Source organism: Artemia franciscana, chromosome 20 (assembly GCF_032884065.1).
Source record: "Artemia franciscana chromosome 20, ASM3288406v1, whole genome shotgun sequence".
NCBI classification, from domain to species: domain Eukaryota; kingdom Metazoa; phylum Arthropoda; class Branchiopoda; order Anostraca; family Artemiidae; genus Artemia; species Artemia franciscana.
In genome coordinates, this window is record NC_088882.1 from 17,054,612 (window position 1) to 17,080,964 (window position 26,353).

General features: G+C 34.1%; 1 protein-coding gene across 1 annotated transcript in view; it reads right to left on the bottom strand.

The window, feature by feature from the left end:
• The window catches only part of LOC136039818 (BAI1-associated protein 3-like), a gene marked incomplete in the record, with an annotated part of 299,965 nt that overhangs the window by 82,233 nt on the left and 191,379 nt on the right, over positions 1-26,353 (bottom strand). The window contains 3 exon segments of the mRNA XM_065723725.1: positions 3,545-3,670; positions 6,248-6,376; positions 13,223-13,347. Of these exon segments, the coding sequence (XP_065579797.1) occupies positions 3,545-3,670; positions 6,248-6,376; positions 13,223-13,347 (380 nt within the window).

Here is a 26,353-nt window from a genome sequence, read left to right on the forward strand (position 1 = left end):
ACTATTTACAAAAATAAAATTACAAATCAAGATGTTTAGCTTTATGAAAAATAAACTTTCAATTATGCTAAGCTTAGTAAATTTTCTAAAAACAAATTAATTTTGTTGGAATATATTTAAGTATGAGAGCACAAAGTAATTTAGAATACTAGGAAATAGACGAAAGGCCTTAAGAACATTTTAAGCTGGGTTTGATTTCAATACTCGAATGATTTTCTTGTTTATTCACTTTCATATATTATAAAGACTCTTCAAGTCTTGCTGTTATTGCAAACAGACTTTTATTCTTCCTAAAAACTGCTGAAATCTCACGTTCATCTCACGAAATCCAGACAGCGACAATTCAACTATAAACATACTGGCTTAAGAGCCAGTTAGAAGACAATAATAAAAAAAAAAAAAAAAAAAACAAAGATAAAATGATAAAAGAAATATTTTTGCCTCTTTCCCTATATATCTGTTTATATCCCTCCAATATAATTGTTGAAAGTTTCAACTTGATGATCAGAATCATCTGAAAGTCTACAGGACAGTAATTATCAAAGTACTTCAGAAAAATACTGACTATAGCGACCATTCATTAGATCATGTGACTGGTTAGGGGCTACAAATATTTACCGGTTGTAACGAGTAAAATAAATATAGCGATATATCATAATTAGTTTGATGCAATCGTATAACTGATTAGCAGTGTGTATAAGTAAAATTTTCAAATATGTTCCTAAAATATATGGTCTTCAAACGAATCAAAAATGGCAAATATTTTGATTAATCATTGTCAAGTGCACGCTACATAAAGGATAAGATTTAAATTAACGCTTTACTTTTACTGATCTGTGAAAAACATATTGTTCCCAAGGAAATGAGCTGGATTTCGAACTTTTTCTCTGAGCTTAGGTAAGCATATATCATTTATTAAAGAATAGTTTTATTGTAGTATTATTAAATTGTAGCAGATTCTTTTTTCTTAAATTTATTCTTCTGCTACTGAAATTTTAAAATCTCTGAATATATTTCTTATTTTCCATTATTTCTTTTCTATTCTTAATAATTACCTTATAATATGCCTACAAAAGTTAGCTTTGTGATTGAATTCACTTTCACGTGGAAAATTCTGAATTGGAATTTTCGTTGAAGTGCACTCGCAGATATTTTTCTTTCTAAGAAACTAACCAAGAAACAATGCGTCATTGGGTCGATCATAAGCAGGGAAAAATGTTTTTTTGAAAAGAAACATTATTTAACCTTATCGACCTTGTGATTCACAAAAGAATTCATTTTCTTATAAATCAAGTTAGAAATTGAAGGGTGATATCCAAGGAAAATTTTTCAGCTCCTTGAATAGTCAAACAGATTTTGAAAAAGGAAATAGACAGAACTCAATTCTATATTGTATTTGTAATTTCCCCATGAATCCATTTTGTTAAGACTACTGTCATAAATTATACTTATAAAATCATAACAGACTTTCAGTAGCTTGGACAGCATCAAAACGCTTAAAAATCACGTTTAGAATAGTTAAAAATATGATGGTGTCCTAAAATTCCAAGCATGGGTGCCCATAAGATGAAATTCTGGGAGAGCTTACCTGGTCTAATCGGCAATTTCAATGCTGTACAAAAGAAGTCTCAAAAAAAAATATAAAATATAAGGCAGCTTTATTTACCTAGGGGGCGGGGCTGGTGCACCCTCTACCCCTTCTATGGGCACACATGATTCCAGGGGCTAAACCCTATGGTCAGAGTGGCACATCATTTGTTCTGAATACGTTCGGACGTTTTACTCTAGTTGACTATAGTCGAACTAGAATCAACGCAAGCGTTTTACTCTCTGTAGTCACAGCAAATCTGATCGTTTTACCCTCGATAACCCTCGTAACCCCTGTCACTAAGAAAAGTCAGCGAGAAGTCACTGAGCGATGTTGGAAGTTTCGCTTATGGATTTAAGATTTTTTGACGAAAGGGGTGTTTGGGTGCTTGAAACGAGAACAATTCGAGTTCCTCTGATAATTTTGCCTGACAATATGACCTTTGACCTACTGACAAAGATACAAGCTTTAGACACTCTGTCCTTCTGGGAACAACACTAGGAACTACAGTAGACTTGACTGTAGTCAAGTCAATTGTCGTCCATATCGTAACTACGTTTGACTTAACTATAGTCTAGTCAATTGTAATCGACTACCGTAGTCCATTGTCCAGACGCACTCTCTTCTGTATGAGTTGATTGTGTATTTTGGGTGCCTCAAAGATGTGTGATTTTCCCCATTACCTGACAAGCTACAAGTAAGAAAATATTGCAACAACATTATACCAAAATACATAGAAAATTAAATGATCAGATATCTTTTCCTCGCCTAAAATAATTATTCGAAAAGAAAGGCTTATTAGTTTCTATTTATGGTATTTTTGTCTATACTCAATAAATCTGCCAGCTGTATATTAACTAACTAAAGTGCGTCAATTACGCTTAAAAATGCTATCCCTCAATACATATGCACACAAAAAACAACAACAAAAGAAAGGAGAAACTTTGCTCGAAGCTTCTTGGTTAATGCCATAGAGCAATACCTTCAGAAGCAACTATTAAAACATATACATGTCACTTTGTAATTGTACATTTTTTTTTTAGATTACATGAATCGTTAAATTTGCCCTAAAAAGGAAAGGATGCCTATTCCTTTTTAGGGAATAGGCATTAATAACCTCTATACCTATGTTTTGTTATTTTGTGCCAGATGTTTTCTAAAATACAAGTTTCTTGTCAGTTGGGAAACCAAGCTTATCAAAACATATTCAGATTTTGATTTTAATGTCTGGGACTAAATGCACACGTAAACATTTTTGGAAAAGAATTAAATTAACTTTCTGATGGGAAGAGCTTAGTATTTCACTGGCGCACATTTTAAGGCAATCAATCGGAGTTTTTGATTATTTTGAATGTTTTTATTTGAATCCTTCAAGCTAGTGGGATGAATCAAATTTTAAGCATCTCCTAGTGTGACGTTAAAAGGGGGTCAATTGCTGACGCGAAGAGTTTTCTGAGAAAGAGTATACTTCCAGAAAGAGAAGCCCAAGTCAACAGGATCAAAATGCGAATTTTCTGCAAATAATTGAAAATCGTGGAAATATGTTTAATACTTCCATGATTTAAGGGGACAGGTAGAGGGGCTCCAGACTCTTTTAGGTATATCCTTGACTCATTGCCCAAGTTTTCATTCCTATTATTGCTCTTTAACTGTAAAATACCGGTGTTGTCCACGTTTTTTTTTAATGCCAGTCGTGAAATGTTGTCAAGCAAATTTCTATTTTACCGGGTTGTAAAACTGCATATAACATTTAAAACTATTTAAAGCTTTGACTTTCTCCGCAGTCATTATTCAAGATATCAAATACGGAAAACATGGTATAATCAAGCTATTTTACTTATAGAGAGAAAAAAACCTTTTAGGAGATTAAAGTTGTTTGAAATCTCAGCTTTGTCTTCACATATAATACGTATCTTACAAGATTTTTCAAAATTTCAGTAAGAAAACGTATTTTACCGGATGAATAGGGGATTGTAACTTTGCAAAGATCTTTGCAGATCACTGACAAGGTTTGATACTAAGCGAGCCATTGGAACTGGTGCGTCATGCAGGTCCTTATCCATAATGTCTTCACTCAGGAACCTGGAAATAAAGCAAACTATATTTTGATTTTCAATAATGTATGGTGATTTTAAAAACTACACGTCGTTTGGTATCACAACCTATGCGTAATTAATTAAACTTTTTTTAAGTTAGAGAACGCAAATACTTCACCTATAAGAGTTTTTTATTTATGTTATACTTTTTATTTTAAAGTAAAATTTTACAAATAAATATATATATTATTCAATGGAAAATGTCTCTTCAGACAAAAATGTCTATTTTCAGGTGAAGCTAAGTAATTTAAAAAAATTTAATGGGTTTGACTTTGGAATCTCAAAAATAAAACTAGGATTTCTAATTCCTAATCAAAGGAGCCCCTTTCAAGTCTTTACCGCCATTTCTTATGTAAAAAATGGTCCGGGAGCAAAGCCCACATAAAAGCATGGAAGTATTCTTTTAAACAATTTTCCCGTATGCTTGGCTAAGGTTGAGATGAAAACGAAGTTGGTAAGGAATATTTGAATACTGATTAATCTTATATCCTTCATTTCCAAATATATTGTCGGGATTCCACCAATACAAACAGTATCACAACCGAAAAAAGCAACAAAATAACTTAGAAGGCTCATTAATTTTTAACTGCAAACTAATGAAATTAACATTTGTGACCATCAGCTTTTTGGGCATAAAGGTTAAAAAATAGCAGGTATCGAACGTTCAGCTGACAATGAGGAGGTATTAGTTTCAGACTTACTTAATAAACTTTCATCGCTACTTTAAAACTTATTTTTTTTTGTAATTACTTAACTGTAGCCATAAGCCACAACAAACATGTTTTTGTCTCTGTCAAGAATACTAATACCCCTTTTCCTTAGCGAGTTAGCTTACTCGTGGATGTTCAGTAAACCTAAAATAATAAATCTGTTCATTACTATTTTACTATTTTCACAAATCTCTCCAGCTTCTGCTCTTATAAATCAACATGATTCTTGGTTCTATTTTAGCCCCTGCATTTTCTTTCTTAACATATTTTTACCAAAAAAAGAACCTTAATTAATAATCTTATCAGTTAAATATTTCACCATCTTAAAAGCCCATTAAAAACATAATTTATGATATTTCACATTCCATTTTACTTCAGCACTGCATTAAAGTAATGTATTTACGCAAGTAAGTAGCCTCGGAAAATTTTCATATTTTTATAAAAATTCTAAGACCGGAATGGCTAGATATGATAGACGAGACAAAAAACACAAAAACATAAAAATATGGTAGGCGGGACGAGCAAAAAGAAAATTAAAAAGTATACAGAATCAACTTTGTTTGAATTGTTCTAACGAAGTATTATTGGTTGTAACAATGTACTTCCAGATAGTTTTATTCTACCATCGTAATCTCTCGCATCAGGTTCATAAATGAATATGCCTATCCACGTTTTGCTGGGGCACAGATCTCTCTCATAGCTTTACTAGAGCATGAAGCTTTTCTAGTATCAGTTACTTCCAAGTGATATGCACTCTTGCGTAGAAGTGTAGCCTTGAAAATGCTTCCATTATGCTAGATGATATGAAAAGTTACCTGGTAACTAACACTAACTAAGCTGTAATAAACAAGTTAGTAGTTCCTTAGCTTCAAAAAGATGAGGCTGTGCTCGTGCATGATAATTTTTATGTCACCATCTATAAATTTCTCTGTCAATTAAACTAGTAAAGATATGTTTTGTTTTGTGTGTTAACGAGCAAAGATTAATATGATTCCAGTCTCTTCGTGTATGAAAGACATTCCATTGAACTATCTGTTCAGGAGGTTTCGTACAACTGAAGACAAACACAAGTTAATGTAAAAGGAAAGTCGGAAAACAGAAACAATCAACATCATATTCGAAAGGTTAGAAAAAACTAAACCAATTTGACATTGTAGCCTAAATGAAGTTCAAAGCAAAAAAAGTAATGGTCTCTTAATTACCCAAAGCAAAGGAGGCGGTAATATTCATTAGATCTTACCATCCAGAAATACAGAGCAACATAAGAGGAGCTGCTGTGAATAGATACAGGTATTTAAGTTGTAAATCTTTGGTAAAAGGTAAATTATACAGGACTCAACGTTATAGTCCCTAACGGCGGTGCTGATCTCTATTTCATTGCCCTTCAACCAGAAAGTAAAATGGAGGGAGGGGTTGAGGCTAGTCATCCTTTGCTTGTTTACATCCTTCATGTTTACCTTCCACAAATTTATCCAGGTACCTAGTTTGATCTGGGTGAACTCTGGATGAGCTTAAAGAGTCATGTCACTGACCCCTGTTTCAAACAAAGGAACCAATTTTAACAAGACTACAACCCCTACCCTCATAGACAAAGGATTTCAGGTCTAGCATGCTAACCATTCAGCCACGACGGCTAAAATGTTTGATGCAATTAGAAAAACAGATATACCAAGCCTAAAATAACAGCAAAATACCTGAACACTCCCTAAGGAGCATTTACAAGATTGCTATCATTGCTCTTGAGTTTTGTTTCATAAATTCTAGATCCAATCACCTACATTTTAACAATTTAGTCCTTACTTTCAGAAAACCCTCACTTAAAAAAAAAATGAATGATATAAAATTTGACTAACCTTTCACACTGAGTGCCATACCAGTCAATAGTACCTCGTCTTATAGCTGTCATTAGTTCACCTCGAAGCTCTTTATTAAAAGGGCAGACTTTACGGTAGTAATACATTCCAGTCATATAAACCAAACACCTATAAGAAAGTTTACCTAATAATCTTTCCTGACATAATATTTTGAAAAACATTGGTGCATTAGTTTGAAAGAAACTTTTTTCTTGCGGTAGTAAAATTAGAGCGAGGAATGCATACTAAATAGAGTGTTAAATAACCAAAATAGCATACCAAATTAGACAAACTTTTTCAGGTCATGTTTGAGTCCCGATAGGACAAACAAGTATTTTTATATTATTTAAAAAAAATGAATGTATGGATACGGAAGGTTAAGACACAGCCTATAAGTAAAAGTAGTGTGCAATAACAGGGACAGAGGTTACAGCCTGAGGATCTAATGATTATAGCTTTAACTTCATTTGAATATACCAATAACCTTATTAGCATATTCAAAAGGATACATCATTAGTAAATTCCAGCCGGCATGTCATTTACGTTTACCTTTCTTGACATGATTAACATATACTCAACCTTCACTAACAACAAAGAATACCGCTGTAGTAAAACAATTTATATGAATCCAAATGGAATAGTAGAAATGGCGTGATCAGAGCAATGATCACTTAAGTAAACCGTTTTATTTGATTTCAAATTGGAATAATAGAATTTAAAATATAGTATTGAACTTCACTTGACCACATTTATTAACATATACATAGTGTAACTGCTTGTATCATCATATTCATGAGAATTAGTGCTTATGTTAACACTTTCTTAAAAGGAACTCATGGTTACCCGTATCCCATCCTCAAGGGACCGCAAATACCCCTCCCCCAGCTTCTTGACGCCTTGTTTTGGACTTACCCATTTTGTAGAGAGGTAATTTTTTCCGTTTCTTAGAATGGCATGTAATCTTTGCTGAAAGTGGTTATTTTGGATTTTTCAAACGGCAGCCCCCCGTGGGACTCTATGGCTGATCATTGACAGTACATATGTTTTAAACAGTATTATTTTTACATTGGAAGGATAAAAATATTACCTCATATTTAAAAAAGCGAAGGTGAATAATTCCAAGAAATTTTTTGAACATGATAAAGTTCTAGTTGCGTTGAATGCTGACAAAGACAAATATTTGAACTATGAAACAACTACTAGTGAAAACACTATTAGAGATGTATGCGTGCATTGTCTTGAAAGCTAGAGATCAGAATCCTTTGAAGGGCCGAAAAAATTCAACTCTTGTGATGGTGGATATGCGAGATTAACATTTTCAGAGATGTTAGTGCACAAATAAATTACAAATATAAAACTATTAGCTGATGACAAAAGCCAGCTTCTTGCTACTGCTGGTGGAAACCAATTAACCATTGATATATCATGTCGCCACCTTTCTGATGCCAGTGTTCAAATGAAAGCAATGGGGAAAAGAAACTGCTGCACCAAAATCATAAGCCGTGTCTCGTCTAAGTGTCGGAACTGTTAAATGTGTAAAAATAATGTGGTAATAAATAGTCAAACTGCAGGCAAAATAACAAGGGTATTGGCAGACAATATCACCAAGGAATTTAACAAGAATCGATGAAAAACGAAAAGCACGTGGATATTATTAGTAAAATTGATTATACACAAACAACTACAGTCGATGAACCCAATAATACCAACGTCAAAACGCATATTGATCCTGTAGGTGACAACAGAGGGAAAATTGCGTATGACTCAAAAATGGATCAATGATTATTCTACTTGTTACGAACTAAGAGGAGAGAGAAGACATACTGACTTATTTTATGGAACAGATTCATAATGTCAAAATTGTCCAATAATATTATTAATGTGTAATATTGTAAATAACATTGCTTCAATAAAAATGTTCCCTTGCATTTTGGTGTTATGATAGGATTTCTTAACAGGTTAATATATGAATTGGACATGATATGGCGATAATGAGGTTGTCATAAACAATTTAAAATGACGCCTAAGTATATGTGACATGTTATTAGCAACTAGTCATGTTAAGTGATTATTTTGGAATGGTACTATAGGACAATAGGTTGTTAGATTGGTATACAAAGGAGAAAAAGTGCATACTTAAATCAAGGATTTGTCTTTAAATTTTTTGTTTGCTTTTGAAAAGTTTTTAACGGGTTCATATTAGAATTAGACATATTATGTTGACAATGAGGTTGACATAGACAATTTGAAATGATTTCTACGTAAATTTTAGAGGTTATTAGCAAATGATTCCGTCAAGTGATTTTTTTGGAACGGTGCCATATGACAATAGGTTGTGTTATTGATACAAATTTTCGTCAAGTGTTTCCAAATCTTTTGTTACATTTGCAAATATTTTCTGATATTATCAAATATCTTGCAGAAAATTATCAAAATCTCCCCTGATATAACGAGAATATCCCTGATATATAATGATAATTGTATTATCAAAACCTTACGTGATATTATCAAAATCAGTTCAAAAACACACACAAAGAGCCAAAGAGATATACAGGCATAAAGATAGATAGATAAATAGATAGATAGATAGAGAGAGAGAGAGAGAGACAGAGTGAGAGAGAAGAAACGCATACGATCACATAGAGTCAGACACACAAAGACACATAAAGACAGACCCAAAGACAAACAAGAGACAAGCAAACAACCTATCAGACACACAGGCATAAAGGGACAGAGAGACACGCAGACAGCCCATCAAACACACAGGCACAGAGAGAGAGACAGAGAGAGGGAGAGAGAGAGAGGGGGGGGGAGAGAAAGAGAGAGAAAGAGAAACAAACACACAGAGTAAGACACACAAACGCACAAAGATAGACACAGAGACTAGCACATGACCCAATCAGAAACGCTTTCACAGAGAGAGACAAGCAAAAAGCCACTGTGACACAGGCAGAGAGATACAGCGAGAGGGAGAGAGAAAGACAGAGAGGGAAAGAGAAACACATACAAACACACAGAGCCAGCCACACAAACACGCAAAGACAGGCACAGAGACAAGCAAACACCCACCAAGACAAACAGAAACAGAGAGAGAGAGAGAGAGAGGAAAAACACATAAATAACACAGAATCAGACAGACAAACACACAGGGAAAGACACAGTGACAAACAAACACCCACTCAGACACCGAGAGAGAGAGAGAGGGGGACATGAGACAGAGAGAGACAAGCAAACAATCGATCAGACACACATGTATGCGTTTGCCTATTAAGTTTCTTTTTTTAATTCTCTATCTTTTCTCCCACTCTCCCTCTCTTGCTCTTTGCCTGTGTGTCTGAGTGTCTGTTTGCATCTCTCTCTCTCTCTCTCTCTCTCTCTCTCTCTCTGTCTGTTTGTCTGAGCGGATGTTTGCCTGTCCTCGTATCTGTCTTTGTACGTTTGTGTGTCTGAATCTGTGTGTTTGCATGGGTTTGTGTCTCCCTTTCCTTCTCTGTGCCTGTGTGCCTGAGCGAATGTTTTCTTGTCTCCGTAACAGTCTCTGTGTATTTCTTTTTGTGTTTTACTCTTTGTGTTTTGTATGCATTTTGTCTATCTCCTTCTCTGACTGTGTGTCTGAGCTACTGTTTGCCTCTCTCTCTCTCTCTCTCTGTCTGTCTCTCTCTCTCTCTCTCTGTCTCTCTCCCTCTAACACACTATCTCTCACTCTGTGGCTGTGAGTCAGAGCGTCTGCTTGCTTGTCTCTGTGTCTGTCTTTGTGTGTTGATTTCGATAATACTACGTAATGTTTTGATAATGCAGTTGAGGATTTTAATTATATCAGGCGAGATTTTAATAATGCAGTGTAAGATGTTTGATAATATTAGATAGAAATTCGCTAACATCACAACAGATTTGGAAGCACTTTGGTGAAATTTTTATCACTAACACAACTTATTGTCATATGGTACCCTTTCAAAAAGTTCACTTGATAGAACCAATTGCTAATAATCTGTCAAATTTACGTAGAAATCATTTCAAATTGTCTATGTCAACCTCATTACTAACATATCATGTCTAGGTCTATTAGGAACCTTTTAAGAAAAACCTTCAATTTTCAAAATCAATGAAGGTTTCTCAGTGTACATTCCTTGCTTCAAACTTGTTTCTTTCTTGTAACATAAAAGATTTCATTAAAACGAAACCAGTTGCAAGACAAATCCTTGATTTAAGTCAGCACTTCTCCTCAATTTTGTAGCAATTTAACAAACTATTGTCCTAACCGTTCGCTAATAACCTATCAGATTTACATAGACATAATTTTAATTGTCTATGTCAACATCAATATCACAATATCATGTCTAATTCTAACATGAACATCTTGAAAATTCCTATCAACACTGAAATGCAAACGAACATTTTATTGCCGCAATTTTACAAACATTATTACCAAATTATCAATTTTGGACATTACGAATCTGTTCTCTAAAACTATTGATCACGTTCTCTACTGATAGTGTAGTTATTCTACTCTCTTAATTCGTAACCAGAAGAATAATAATTAAACTGGTTGATTCATACACAATTTTTCTGTGTTGTTACCTATAGGCTCAACATACATTTTGATATTGATATCTTTGGGTTCATAGAGTTTATCTGTTGGTATATGATCAATAGTACTAATATTGTTCATATGAGCTTTGTGACCCAAAAGTACTACCTAAATGTTCAAGGACTATAAATCTAAAAATACTTAGGAGGATAATATGATTGGCTTGTAAAGACACAAAGGAAGGGATTGAAGGCATGGTTTATATCAAGAAAGTGTCTGAAAATTTTTAGGAATGTTAATAGGTTCCTTGGAATGCCATGAGCCAGCCATAGAGTACAATAGTTATGTGCACTGCCTTTGACTATCACATTCTAACAATGAAACGGTATGTTCCAACTATTCAAATAAAAAATATATATCTGGACATTTAAACGTCAATAAACGGTTAAGTGATGATGACGGGGGTCACAGGGTGGCAAAGTGTAGCCAATTTTTAGAAAATCACTGGAAATAAGGAGACGGCTCGTAAAAGAAATTTTTCAATTTATATGCTCTTTTTAACAATAAGGAAATATATAATTAAATACGAAAAGAATTGAAATACATCAAACGTTTTGCTAAGGAGCGATGTTAAAACTAAAGAGCAGTATCTCAAATGCACGGAGGGGGTTGCCCTGTTTTTAAGAAGGTAATTTTTGTGTTTTTTTTTAGAAAATTTTATTTTACAGAGCAAAATATATAAAACCACTGGTTGAATAGGATAAGGAAAAGGCTTTTTCGAGAAAATCTGTTAAATTCTATGTTCTTTTTAACAATAAGAAAATATAAAATTAAAGACTAAAAGATGCTGAAATAGATCAAATGTTTCGTTAAAAGTAAGGAGCGATGTTAAAACTTAAGAGCCTTATCTAAATGCAAGAAGGGGCTTGCCCTGTTTTTAGAAGGTAATTTCCTTATGTTTAAGAAGGTTTTAATTCTACAGGGGAAACTATATAAAACCACTGGCTGATGAAGATAAACATAAGGCTTATTCAAGAAAATATTGAATACCTTATAAGGTTATACTCGTTCTGGTTGGATTACTAAGGCTCTCGGAACAAACTGGAAGCGAGTACAAGATTGATTGATTAAAAGCTCTGGTTTTCATACATTATTGTATTTTGAATGTTGTTGGTATACTCATAGCAAATTTCTCAGCATTTATGTAAACACTTTTGACTGAACTACTTTCTTGTCAAAAATGGCCTTTCCTAGCTGTATAATATAAATTTCAGTTGTCTTACATAGCCATTTGAGAATCAAAACAAAGGATTGTCTAGGTCAAGTTAGAACATTAATACACTGTTGCAAGCAGGCGCGTCTAATAGAGCAATAATCACCAACAATGTTGAATACTTGCGCGCTCTCGAGTGGAAATGATTGAGAACATACAATCATTAGCTTATCAAGCAGAAAATAGTTCCAGAATCATATTAACATCAATTGCTTCTTGGTTCAGCATTCTAAGGCACAGTTTAACTGGGAAAATCTTTGGTCTTATATTCGATTCCTGAAGTGGACAAAAATCGCTTTGGAAGAAAAAATGGCTTGAGGAAAAAAAGCAGAACATCTCGAAGGAATTACAATCTTGAAGAAAAAAATCTCTTAAAGCATTATGTAGCATTCCACGTGTACGCCATCATTGTGTAAGAGTTACGTGTGTGCCGCCATTACGTAACACTTACGTGAGCACCATCATTACGTAACACCCACGTGTGTGTCGTCCTCAGTTACAAACGGTGATTCCCTATTTTGATCGGCGGCTCCTGACCGCCACTCTTTACCTATGTTTCTATCTTTTCGATGAATTTCTTAGATTTTTCTGTCGAAAGCCCAAGAAACAATTTTATTACTGAAATTATTTTATATTTCTTTTCATGGCTTACGTTCCATGAGGAAGTATAGGTAAAACAAATCTTAAGAGAGCATTGGTTGTCTATTTCTAATAAATTTTACTAAATTTTCCCCCAGAGTTTCAAAACTAAGAAAGATTCGAGCATTTAGTATCGGAATACGTAAATCTAAACTTTGATGAAACTTCAAAGGTATACTGTCCAGACATACAGTCATTAAGCACAGCTTCTTAGGTAAAACGAACAGTTATTTTTAAAAGGATACAAATAATAAAAATATGAATAAATTAACCTAAAGTCACAGCTCAGTGTTGACAAATTAGCTTGATGTAAACAAAGATAATAATGGGTGACTTAGATTCACCAAAATTTCGAAAATCCAAAATCAAAAGGTATTGTGTGTATTTTTCATAACAATCGGTCTTATTTGTAGGTGTATCAGGAACATTTTGACTGAAGTTAGGAGAATCAGAAACGCAATGCGATGTAATTTTGGTAGGAAGATTGATAAATAAACACACACTTTAATTCTAGTCCAAGCATCAAGTGTCATACCTTAGCATAGACTCTAAGTTGCTTATACATCCTGGCTGTGAGAGAACGAAGTAATATCTAAGAGACTTCAAAAGCTTAAGGCAATAGTTGAGAAACTCTGTGAATGACTGACCCAACAGCTCCTCCTAAAATAAACGAGTTTAGCATTTAATAAACTGCAGATAATCTTGAAATATGGGTCAAGGGTTACACGACAGTCGGTTGGAAATAAAATGAAATGTGAAGGTGACAAGATTTAGTTTGGATTACGATGTGTATGGAATTAAAATATAATAAGCTTCTAAATAATACTTGGGTTGAACTTTATTTCTCTACTGTCGTTTACTGGTTGAATCCATAAGCGGCATAAGCAAAAAGGCTTGTCATATTGAATGAAAAACTATAACCTTGAAAAAAACAAAAAAAGTCACAAAAACACTGATATTCTATCAAAGAAAAACTGGGAATATTAGTAATATAAAAATAAACTGATATAGCACAAGGAAAGAGAGTTTTTATATCTAGTTCATTTACAAAAGTAACTTTCCAGGAACGAATATGCTAAAAGGTTTACCCTTTTCCTGACAAAAGGAAAAATCTGAAGTTCTGACAAAACAGGTATTAGTACGAAACCTGATATTGCACAAGGAAATATATTGAATTTATGAAATTCTTAGGAATTTTTGTTTAGGGGTTTCCTCCTTTTCCTCAGACTATAGAAATAGGCATAAATTTTCAGAGTTTGACTTGGGTAAACAGTAATTTCTTCAGTAGTTGAGTATCAAAATGAATAAATGCAAAGAAAACTATATATTTTGATAAGAAATTCCACCAAACAGTGTTCAGTTTTAAATAATACACAAAGAAAATAAACAAACCTAAACCGTCAAAGCACAAAAATAAAAACAATAAGCAATTTGAAATAAATAAAAAGAAAAAAGTTAAACAAAGATGAGCAACCATCTTACAACAAAAGCAGAAAGGCCACTGAATCCAAAGAATAAAACAAAATATTTATTCAAACTTCAGATTGATCATGAATTTTATCCATTGCTTTTAGCCGTATCCAGAGGAGTATCCAGATGGAGCCGTATCCAGGGGGTCTGAAACCCTTGCGAAATGTTTGTCCGACTGGTAAAATACGTAAAGAAAATGAATATAAACAAATCCTTGATGTGTTTTTTAAAGTTTTTTTGTCATCCCCTTCCAAGAACAAATTCTTTTGTAACCCTCCCCCCGAAAAGAAACATAGATACGGCCCTGCTTTTGACACATCTAATGTACTACTCTGCTTTGATTCAATTAATTTGATCCTCTATAAATTACAATTTGACTAACACAATTCAACATTTTAAATTATACTTTGAGCGTATTCCGACCCACCTTCGGTTAAGCTGCTATAAATGGGACCAAAAAGTGTCCACCGTATGCAAATGGAAAGTCGGGTTTCTCTGTGTAAGACCCCCTCATCAAAAAGAACAAATTACATGGGGAATCAAAGGCATAAGAGTTTAACTCAAAATAACGATATTTGTTTCAACCGAGCGCTTGATCCGATCCTATTTATAATACAAAAAAAACTTCCAATATACAAAATGATCAATTTCAATGCTAATTATTTTTAATAGATTTTAAAATTTTATTAAAATGTTTTAATAAAGTTATGAAAACATTTACAAAAATATTTTAAAGTTATAATGTTTGTCGAATAAATGAAGTAGGTAGGAAACTTATATCACCAATCTTTAGGCCAAATAAAAACAAACTTAAGTGCTGATATAGACTAGAGCCAACTCTTGAAATACAAATAAAGAGCTTGTTGCTTGAAAATTTAAGGAGCTTTTACAAGGAATAAGTACTCATAAATCTTATCTAATCTTTAATGAACTCAAAAGTATTAAAGATAGGAAATGAGAGGGCGACTAATTCTCCCGTTGACCACGCTGAACTTTAAACGCTGTTAACAAGGTGTCGCCAACTTTTAGTAGCCTGGTGTAGATCTTTGAGGGCAATGTGTGCTACAGACTTCTTCCGGGCGTGAAACAGCTCTGACGCGCTAGGTAAAGTCCCTGCTAGGCTTACCACAGTCTGACAAAGGTACCCTTTCACTATACTTAGCAAGCGTCGTAAGGTGTAGAGGATTTTCGAAGGTTGGTATCCCCTCGGCAGATAATTATTTTTTGATAAGGATAAGCCCGTCAAAGCTTGCATGCAATTCTTTCTTTTCTTTTGGTCTGAAGAAAGAGACAGTTTCCAATTAAAGATGACGAAAAACAATTTGTAATAGAAAGACTTACAAATTTGTAGTTAAAAAACTTACAAAAAGTCATTATCTTCTAAGATGAGTTTAAAAAGTATCATTGTATATGAAAAAGGCAAAATTATTCTGAGGCTAAAGAGAAAGAAATATTACAAAGAGAATAGGAAGCTCACTTGAGTTGGAACACAGGAAAACAGGGATTAGAAACTAATAGCGCTATTCACAGAGTAGGGTCTGGCACAAACGTATTCAGGACTTTGTTCCGAGGGGGGGGGGTATTTTTTGGGAGAGGGAGTCTGCGATTTTTTTTTAAAGCCACATCAAAAATTTGTTTATATACAATTCTTTAATATTTATACGAGATAGAAAGAAATTCGGAAGACCCCGACCACCCTGAACATGGCCCTGATATCTTGCCACTTCCTTAACAAAGTAGAAAACTCCAAGTGAAATTAAATGTTTGACATGACTAGGCTAGTCTACAACGCAAAAAATAAATTTGATTCCATTTTTGATATTTTGTCAATTTTGTGCGCAATATAGATTGAAAGACTAAACTTCAGTATTTAAGCGGGACAAAGCGTGCGGCAACCACATTTGAACACTAGAGTATTAACTAAAATTCATTAATTGTGCAACATATTCTGTTGGGATCAGTGAACTTGTACTTTTCGGCAATTTCGAAACAAGGGTTTTTAACTTTGAGCCAAGGTATAAAGGCTTGATGAAGAAACTCTCTACTTTCAATATTTCATCAGTAGCTTCCAAGATGATCAGAATTTATGATACTCAATTCATTGGCAGAAAAATCCTCTTGTGGTGTTACATTCGAATTTGCATTTTTGTTGTCTGTGGAACATGAAGAAATTTACTGTTATCACTAGAAAGTGAGCTATAATATTTTTGAGCATGACAACAGCTTGTAATGAGCAATTACGCCATATGATAAAAGTGGTAAAGAACTGAGTAGTCTTCACGAAGAAGTCCAAGAAATATGCAATTTTGTGTAGTTGAAGCACTGTACGAAAAAGGTTGATGTACCTATAGACAGATTTTTAACTATAAACAATGACCACAAAATTCCACTTTTCATTTTAGAAGAGTTTAATGTCCTGAATTTGAACGGGCTTATCACCGTTCCAAACTTAAAGTCAGTTTTTTTCCCCCAGTGCATACCAAGGACAAACCCGATCGTTATAGGCGTATATGATACGGGTAAAAAGCTTGCTATATCATAGGAACCCACATTTGTGAATGTTTGATAGTGAATTTTAAGTACTATTTTAATGTATATATGTGTGTTTTTTTCAAAAAATTTTTTGATTATGTTTAAGAAATAAATGTATTTAAGATAAACCTGTCTTATTGTTTTTAGAATAGTCAAAGTTCATAGGTAAAACCCTACTTTACGTAAACCCCCCTTCCACCAAGAGTCTTATATAGATTAATGTAAATTCAGTGTGTTTTAGTTGCTAACCGAGTATAAAAATTCGATAAAAACACCTTTTAGCACACAAAAAAATCATTTAGTTGATCAATTCACAGTGGTTTAATCGTTGACTGAGTACCGAAAAATCTAATAAAAGCACTTTTGAGTACAATACACTAATCTAGTTGATTCCGAATGTTTTAGTTTCATCCAATTTAGAAGAGTTTCAGTAAGTCTAATTTGAAGGAGCTTATGACTATCTGGAAGGTGAGGTTAAGTTCTTCAGACCCTGGATACCAAGGGACACCAAGAGATTGTGATATGTGCATCCAACACAGTGAAAAGTATGATACATCATAGGACTCCTGTTTTTTGGACGTGTAATAGTGATCTTTTAGCAATAAACACCTATAAGCTTACCCTGTTTTTATTTCTAGACCTGTTACCAGAAGCTGTCGCACTGCTAGCTTCAAACAAGGATTTGACGAATGAAAATATTAAAAATTGCAGCTTTAAGTACAATAAAATTAGCTAGTTGATACATTCCATGAGTTCTGATGGTAGGCTGAATATCGAAAAAAAAACACTTTAAGTACAATAATCTCAACAAGTTGATAATTTCCGTATGTTTTAGTTACCAACTGCGTATACAAAAATTTGATAGATGCATTTTTGAGTACAACAAACTCAGCTAGTAGGTATATACTGAGTATTCTAGTTTCTGATTGATAACAAAAATTTAATAAAACAACCATTGAATGCAACAAACTCAGCTAGAAAATAAATTGTGTGTGTTGTACATGCAGGATTAGTATCGAAAACTTAGCAAGACAAACTTTGAGCACAATAATGTCAGCTAGTCAGTAAATCCTGAGCAGTTTAGTAGCTGAATGAGTAAAAAAACTTAATAAAATCAATTTTGAGCACAGCAAATTCAGCTAGTTGATAAATTTCCAGTTTTTTATTGCTGGCTGATTATCAAAAATTAAAAAATAACTTTTGGGTAAAACAAACTCAACTAGTTGATAAATTACTTGTGTTTTAACTGCTGACTGAACATCAAAATTCAATAAAAGCACTTTCGAGTAAAACAATCTAAGGTTGTTGATAAATTCCGTGTGTTCTTTTTGCTGGCTGAGTTCCAAAAACTTAAATGAAAGCACTTTTGAGTACAACAAACTCAGCTAGCTTATGAATTTCGATTATTTTCTCGCTGGTTGACTACCAAAAATTTAATAGAATCGCTTTTAAGTACACAAAATCTCAACAAGCTCACAAATTCCATGCGTTTGGGTTACCGACTGGGTATCAACAAATATGATAAAAGCACTTTTGATAACGACACACTCATCTATTTAGTATATACTGAGTGTTCCAGTTACTTATTGAGTAACACAAATTTTTAAAAACCAGCTTTGACAGTAACAAACGCATAAATTCAGTATCTTTTACATGCAGGCCTAGTACTAAAATTAAAAGGAAATACTATGTAGTTACAACAAAGTCAGATAGTTGGTAAATTCAAGGTGTTTTAGTTGCTGACTGAGTAACAAAATTCAATAAAAGCACTTTTGAGTAAGGCAAACAGTGCTAGTTGATATATTTCGAGTGTTTTAATTGCTGGCTGAGAAAAAATTTAATTAATTTTATTTAGCACAACAAACTCAACTAGTTGATAAATTCCTTGTGTTTTAACTGCTGACTGAACAAAAAATTTAACAAAAACTCTTTTCTGTGCAACAATCTTATCTAGTTAATGAATTCCGAGTGTTTCAGTTGCTGGGTGAGTATCACAAAGTAAATGAATGCACTTTTCAGTTCAACAAACTCAACTAACTGATAAATTCCAGTTGTTTTACTTTTAGACAGAGTTCCAAAATTTAATAAAAGCATTTATTAGGTTCAACAATATCATCTAGTTGATACTAAAAGTGTTGTAATTGCTGGCTAACTATAGAAAAATCTATAGAAGTACTTCTGAGTACTACAAACTCAGCTAGCTGATCAACTCCTAGTAATTTAGATACCGACTGGATAGTAAAAATTTAATAAAAGCACTTTTAAGTAATACAAACTGAGCTAGTTTGACAAATTCCAAATGTTTTAGTTTCTGGCTAAGTAACTGAAAAATCTAACAAAAGCACTTTTGAGCACAAAAAAACTCAGATAGTTGATAAATTCCGAATGTATAATTGCTGGCTGAATATAAAAGGAATAATAAAAGCACTTAATCCTGATTTTGATTCTGGACTGCAGTTGAAAACGTTTACAATGTTTAGTGATTTCTATGTGACATTCATATATCTTTAATCCACTATATGATGATTTGAATAAAATAAACAAATTTTGGACAAACACTTTCCACCGCCATCAAATTTGAGGGAAGGCATGAAGTTGCTCAAGTTAATTGTATACTTAAAAATACATATAATATCCTGAGAAAAGGTCTTAAATGTGATATTAAAGTTAAAACACATGATTGGCAACTCATTACCGAGGAATGGATAGAATCAATTAACTCTTCTAAATACCCAATTGTAACATAACCATACAAAAATTACTGTAGCGTGAATGATTTGTGTCGTATTATCGTTAGAAGAATCTCTGCTGGTAAAAATGGAACATTCTAGCTAAACTATTCAATTGAACAGGGCAAGAGCTACACTAGTTTCTCCATTGAAAATGAGAAGGTCATTCTCAATGATAATCTGAGAGATGGTCTTGGGTTTAAGGAGCAGCACTGAAAACACCAGTTCGATGGAACGTGTCATTTTTGCAGATAATCCACCCATCTTCTTGTCGTACAATTATATATTTCTTTATGCATCGTTTGGAGCTACATCGAGACCCGGTAATACCGATGTCCCCCTCCTGCGTGTTCTTGAACGAAACATCACCTACGAATTTACTCACCACTACAATATAAAGCATCTTCAATACATTCCAGTCAAACTTCGTATTTGGAACTCTGTCAGTTAACATTAAGAAGTGAATTGGGTGATCCTAAGCAATAGCAAAAGGTTTAGCTATGACTAAATGTCATTGTCAACCTATTCAGTGAGATGCCTAATAGAAAAATACTCTTGTTTATCCAAAAATTGATTCCTATGTTCCTGTTCTCACACCACGGTAGTTGGATGATGGAATGGATTATTATAAGGATCGTTTGCCAATGTTCGGTATATGTATCGGCAATTGGTGTGCTAAATTGTTTCACTCTGCATAACCCCTGGCTAAAAAACATATTGCTCTGGTTGTCATGGATTTTACATCCCCTAAACTACACGATAAGAGGTTTGAGATGGATTTTGAAAAAGATGTTTCAAAATATTTCAGGTCCAGCGCGCGATTACTTGGCGAGTGATCAAAACCACAAAAAAGCTAAAAAGGATTAAAAAGGACAAGAAAAACCTTATGACTCATCAGTCTCAACTCAAACGTAATCAGTCAAACGTAAAACATCTCTCTTGTCAAAGAAGAAAAAGAAACCAAGTGTAAAAACTGTTAGATTGAAAATTTTTTTCTTTTCTTAGAAATGGCATATTTACCGTATAAAGAACCTCATCCTTCTTTCATCTCATCTCTGAATCTTTTCAATGTGGAATATGGTGATGTGAATGTAAAACATGGTTACAATGAACAATTGGCCAGCAACAACTGCTCTCTTCAAACTTTCAGTTCAAATTTATTCTAGTGAAGACTATTTCATAGATTTGAATTCCACTTTTATAGATTTACTTGTGATAGGAAAACTAAGTGCACCTGAGGGGGTTATTTTATGAAAATTGTGTACTATAGAATTTGTTTAAACAAACCATTGCCTATATAAATGGAACTGAGCACGGGCCTTAGTACTTCAAACAATGCAAGTTATATTCAATTTATTTTGATGACTCCAATGTCCTATAAGTTATTGTGAGGATTGGATATTGGATATGAAAGTAAAACCGACAATGACACTGCTAATATACTTGGAGATGCGACAACGAAAGATTTACACTTGGATGGGAAAATAAAGCATGAACTATTCAATATACCTCAATGGTTGCCTCCCAATTTTAAGGTTGATATAAAGCTACAACTTGCACCGTCCAATTTTATTTGCAAAAAATACTAGGCACTACACATGATGTATTAGTCTCTCAATGCTTCATGTACGAAATTCAATACTTCATGTACGAAAACAACAGGTTATGAGTTCTGTTGCTTTGGCAATTGAGATATTAAGAGCTAGTGAAAATAATATCAAAAAGCTTGTTCCGCATGCTATGAAGAATTAACGAAATATTGCTACGGGTAAACGTTCCTACATGCATTATTTATCAATGGTGAAATTCCTTCAAAACTTGCTTTGGTATTTGTAAAAAATGCTTTTGCCATAGGGTCATGGACAAATTCCTAACTTCAATTGGAAATATTTGGACTTTAATCTCTTGTATGTCAAGTAAATGATAATCCCCTTTATAATTTTTTTTTAATATCCTACAGGACCCTCTATTAGTTAAGGATGCAATCCCTAGATAGAGACTCATAACTTTTTGAAAATGGTATAACCAAAGAAATGTTGAAAAAAAACTCATGGCATTATTGTACTGGATTTGTCAGGTAGACAAGATATGGGTATTGTCTGAACGGGTACAGTACATGTAGAGTGTACCTCTGCCAAACCATTGGACGAGATAATGTCAATAATCTCATAAAATAAATTTGAAACCTATTTAGAATTAACCCCTGATGGCAGTGTTCTATTAGATATAGCACAGTGAACACAAATCAAATAATCAATGTATTCAAAATGGATCCTTGCATGTGCAAATCCAAATTCTATTGTCTACCCTCGGACTTCCTCGACAATATTTAAGGAGCAATGCCCTTATCATTGTTAATAGTATCAATTCAGCTGTATAGACGGGATACTGACTGTGCATCTTTCAAAAAGCGAAGAATGTTGAATTTTTTTATCCTCTTGGGCTACAGTATGCTTTCTAATTGCCTCACATTTAAATCTTTCTTGAGCAGGGTGGAAAATTGATAATTCAAAATTGGAAATAATTTCAAACTTCATCAACCAAAATCTGTGGTTTTTATGCACCATGTTGATTTATTTTTTTGATGTCGTAGATATACTTACAGTGAACTTCTTAGCATTTATGCAAAAAATCCTCGATTGAACGATTTTCTAGTTGAACATACTCCTTCCTATCTGTATAATAAAAATTTCAATGTCCTAAGAGTGAAATGTTGAAGAAACCTTTGTGAATTTCTATGATAATAAAATTTTTATGCACAAAAGTCTGTATCCTTTAGATTTCTTCTTCCACATATAGGTAACCATTGGTAATGATAAGTGGTGACAACTCGTCAGAATTCAACTTGTACTCATCTTGGCCTGCAAAGTCAGGGTCACATTTCTACAATATAATGTAAATTCATTTTTGTTATATCTGTTAATTAAGTAAATAGCACTATTTTGATTCATATTCTAAAATTCGTGTGTTTCAATTTGCTTATTTGAAGTAATGTCACAATCGAAATTCTCAAATTAAGAATCACTTTCTGTAATAGCCAAATAAAAATCAATCGGTTATTAATCATAGTGGCCGGTATCTTCACAGTGATATCGGAAAAACAAGACTCTCTTATTATTCCAGCAATTCAAGCGTAGACCAGGTTCTTCCTACCAAAACAAATTAAAACCACGACGTTAACGACGTTTTACTTTATTTTCTTAAAAATAAAGTAAAATTACGTTCAGGGGTTTGTCCAATCTTACCAGGGTAAGTATTTTCCCGCTGATCACATTTATCATAGCGACAGTTGCAGCATAGAAAACCTGTAGGATGAGAGTCACAAATCTTTTCAATACAGGAACTAGAGTATGTAATTTACACTGCAAACCCTCTATGTAATTTACATGGATTGCATAATCCACACTTTTCAATATAGCCATCAACAAAAGTTCGATTCCCACATGACGACCACCTTCCCAATGTGTAAAACATTTTTTCAATGTTGACTGTCTCACATTAAAAAGAACCTTACTTGTGAGAAACAAAATGAATGTCTTCTAGGAGGAGGAATAATCGAGTGACTTCACAAACTTTATTCGACTCATTTCTTGTAGTCTTGAAAAATGGCTATTTCAGCGAATTACTAGTAAGTGGTTAAACAAATCCAAAATATAATTTTGCTTTGTTTCAATAAATATGTCAATAAATTGAGTAAATACATCTTGATGACGACGTGAAAGTTTTATAAAATAGTCCAAAGCCAAAGAATCATTTCGCAGCATATTGTTAAGTATTCGTTAAGAATTCTTTAAGATTAGGTTGGAGGAGATGCGTGCGTAGCTGTGTTGGCCTCTGGCGGCTTGGTACTGCAGTGAGTTGTTAGTAGTAATAGTATTCTTTAAGAAAACATTTTCCTTTGATGAGATAAACTCTTGAAAATCATCATCTAGAATCAAACATTTATCCAAAAACACTAAATTCCGTATGATTTTTGTTTTTCAAATCCAGTATTTATAATCCTGAGACTCTTACTACCGATTACACACTAACAATGAACGAAGAATCATTTTTGCTAGTAACAAACTCACTCCTTTTTTATAGATGTATTCGGATCATTTATTTCAATATATTTCAATAATGCATTTGATCCATCTTGTAATCTTTGTATATATATATTGTATTCACTTTTGCTGCAAAGCATAAATGTTCTTCCGACTTGAAGCTGCTTAATGAAACTACATATCGTGCACATCCCATTCTAGGACGCGATTTCTACTGCTGCGTTATATCCAATACAGTAAAAGCATCCATTCCTATAGAATATAAGCCTCGACGTTGACAAACTTAACTCTTTTTCAATACTGAGGAAATCTAACAACTCATGTGCCGTTTACTTTGAATACCAGTTTATGCTGGAAAATAAAGGCCTCACTGGAAGCAAAACAAGTAACGTAAATTCATCTTTACCTATAGACATTGGACTGTGATCAATTTTTTTTACACCGGGATTTCCCCCGCGACCAAATTACTGTTGATGGGAAAACCTTTACTGAGCAAACCGAAGTTACGAAAGCACTTTGCACTTTCTTCGCAGCATTGGAGAGAAAACAGCGAACACAGTAACATCTCAAGCAAAATCCTACAAGGATTTTCTAGGTCCAGCGTGTGTTACGTCAATGGCAGTCATTCCCGTAAATTACCTCGACATCTCAATGATTATCAAAAACTTGAGAGGCACATCTGCGTCCGGGTTCGACCACGTTCACAAGAAAGCGTTGAAAGCAGTGTTGCCGTCTGTATTACAACTGTTAACACATTTGATAAACCTCTCATTGCGGAAGGGGGTATTTCCATCACTCCCCAAGAAAGCACGAATAGTACCTCTCCATAAAGGTGGCCCTCAAAATGACCCATCTAACTTTCGACCCATCTCAATTTCTTGGTAAGTCTTCGAAAAACCTATGAAGAATCAACTTTACTCTTTTCTCGAAGCAAAGGGATTCCTCAACCAACGACAATTTAGATTCAGACCAGGACATTCAACTGAAGATGCGCTGACGTCACTGAGCTTATTTATCAACAAAGCTCTTGACCGGGGACTTGTGTCAGGTGCTATTTTACTTGATATCAAAAAAGCATTTGACAGTATGGATCATGGAATTCTACTAGGTAAACTAGAGCAAATCGGCTTAAGAGGAGAGGCACTGAAATGGTTCCAGTCCCACCTTAACAATCGGCACATGTACATAGGAGAAGATCCGTTGAACGATATCGTGGTAAATTTCGGTGTGCCACAGGGATCGATCCTAGGTCCACTGTTATTTCTAATTCATGTGAATGACCTAAGTCGTGTTCTGAACCAAAATTTGAGGACATCAAGGTGCTGCAAACTCTACTGCGGTGAAGACACTTCAAATAATGACAACGACTCTAGTGAGCAGCTGTCATTCGCTGACGATACTACAATGGCCTCCTGTGACTCTGGCATGACGTCACTCCAGAGAAAACTAGAAATTGTCTTAGAAGAAACTTACGTCTGGATGGAGGCAAATCGGTTTGTAATAAATGTCGACAAACCGTGTGTGCTATTCTTTTCAAGGATCGGAACTATTCATCCAGAAATAACTGGAATTACAACTTCTAGAGGAACGATCAGGCGACCAGAAACGGGTTTTGCGAGTTATCTAGGTGTACTCCTGGACGAAAACCTCTCCTTTCTAAGCCACATCCAGGCTGTGGAGCTGAAACTCTCTCGCAATCTTGGCATCATCAGGAAACTGAAGCACGTACTTCCTCAAAAAACCTTTTGAGGTTTGACTTCTGAAACCTCACCTGCAGTATTGTGCCATAATTTGATAGTCAACCTTCAAATCACACCTGAAGAGACTTGACTCAATCCACAAACGTGCATTGAAAATTATTGGAAATGTAGACGACTGTCTGTCCCTTGGTTCCCTTCACCGTCTGTCGTGCTCGGTTTTTTTTTTTTTTTTTTTTTTTTTTTTTATCCGGTTTACTTCCACCTCCCTTGCACAATCTGTTTCAGTTGATATCTGAACAACATAATCGAAACACGCGCTCTGCCTTTGACCTTCAAGTGAGACGAACTCCAAAAGTACATTCAAATTTTTCCCCAGATGTAGCATGTGCTAAAGTGTGGAACATGCTTCCAAATGAGCTGAGATGTAGAAGCTCCCTCGGGTCTTTCGAAAACAATTTAAATAAATTTTAGTTAAAGGTCAAAAAGTGAAAGATAAAAAAGAAAGATAAATTAAATTTGATGAAGTTTAGATTTTTTAGTATATTCACGTGAGGTGGTTGTACGTCCGGGGAGGGAGGGAGGAACCCTATGGTTAAGATTAAAAAAAATATATAATTAGGAGGAGTGTGGTTGTGTCGAAGAGTGAAGTGGGAGCCGTACTGCGCGTTAGTGAAGAATCTTTTATGTTTATGGGTCTCAACGTGAGTTTTGTCAAAGAGCAGTGTACTTTAAGTTTAGATATTTCCTTTTTTAATTAAACCCGATTGAACCTTGAACCTTGAAGCATGGACTATGTAGAAAAGGACGCAAGCACTGTTCTTAGCTCTCTGACAGTCCCTTCTACCGACGATATAAATAATCGCATTTTATTCTAAATACTCTATTAATTAAAAAAAAACTAAATAAGGTACGTATGAATTCCTCAATATGTTTCAGTCAATATAAAAAGTATGTAAAGAATTGTAATTGCAAAATTTCCTGAAAAAAAACACCAACTTCTCTTTTGCTGATTCGATGGAATTTCAATCGGTATTATATTCTGATAGGTGGCAGGAGGTCCGTTCTGATTCTGTGGCTCTTAATTCTGATTTTATTTTTAATTGAACTTGTCGACTAACCCTAACAATGCACCTGTTCATTATTAAGATGAGTATAGCTTAACGTAGCAATCCCTATTACATAATCCCTATTC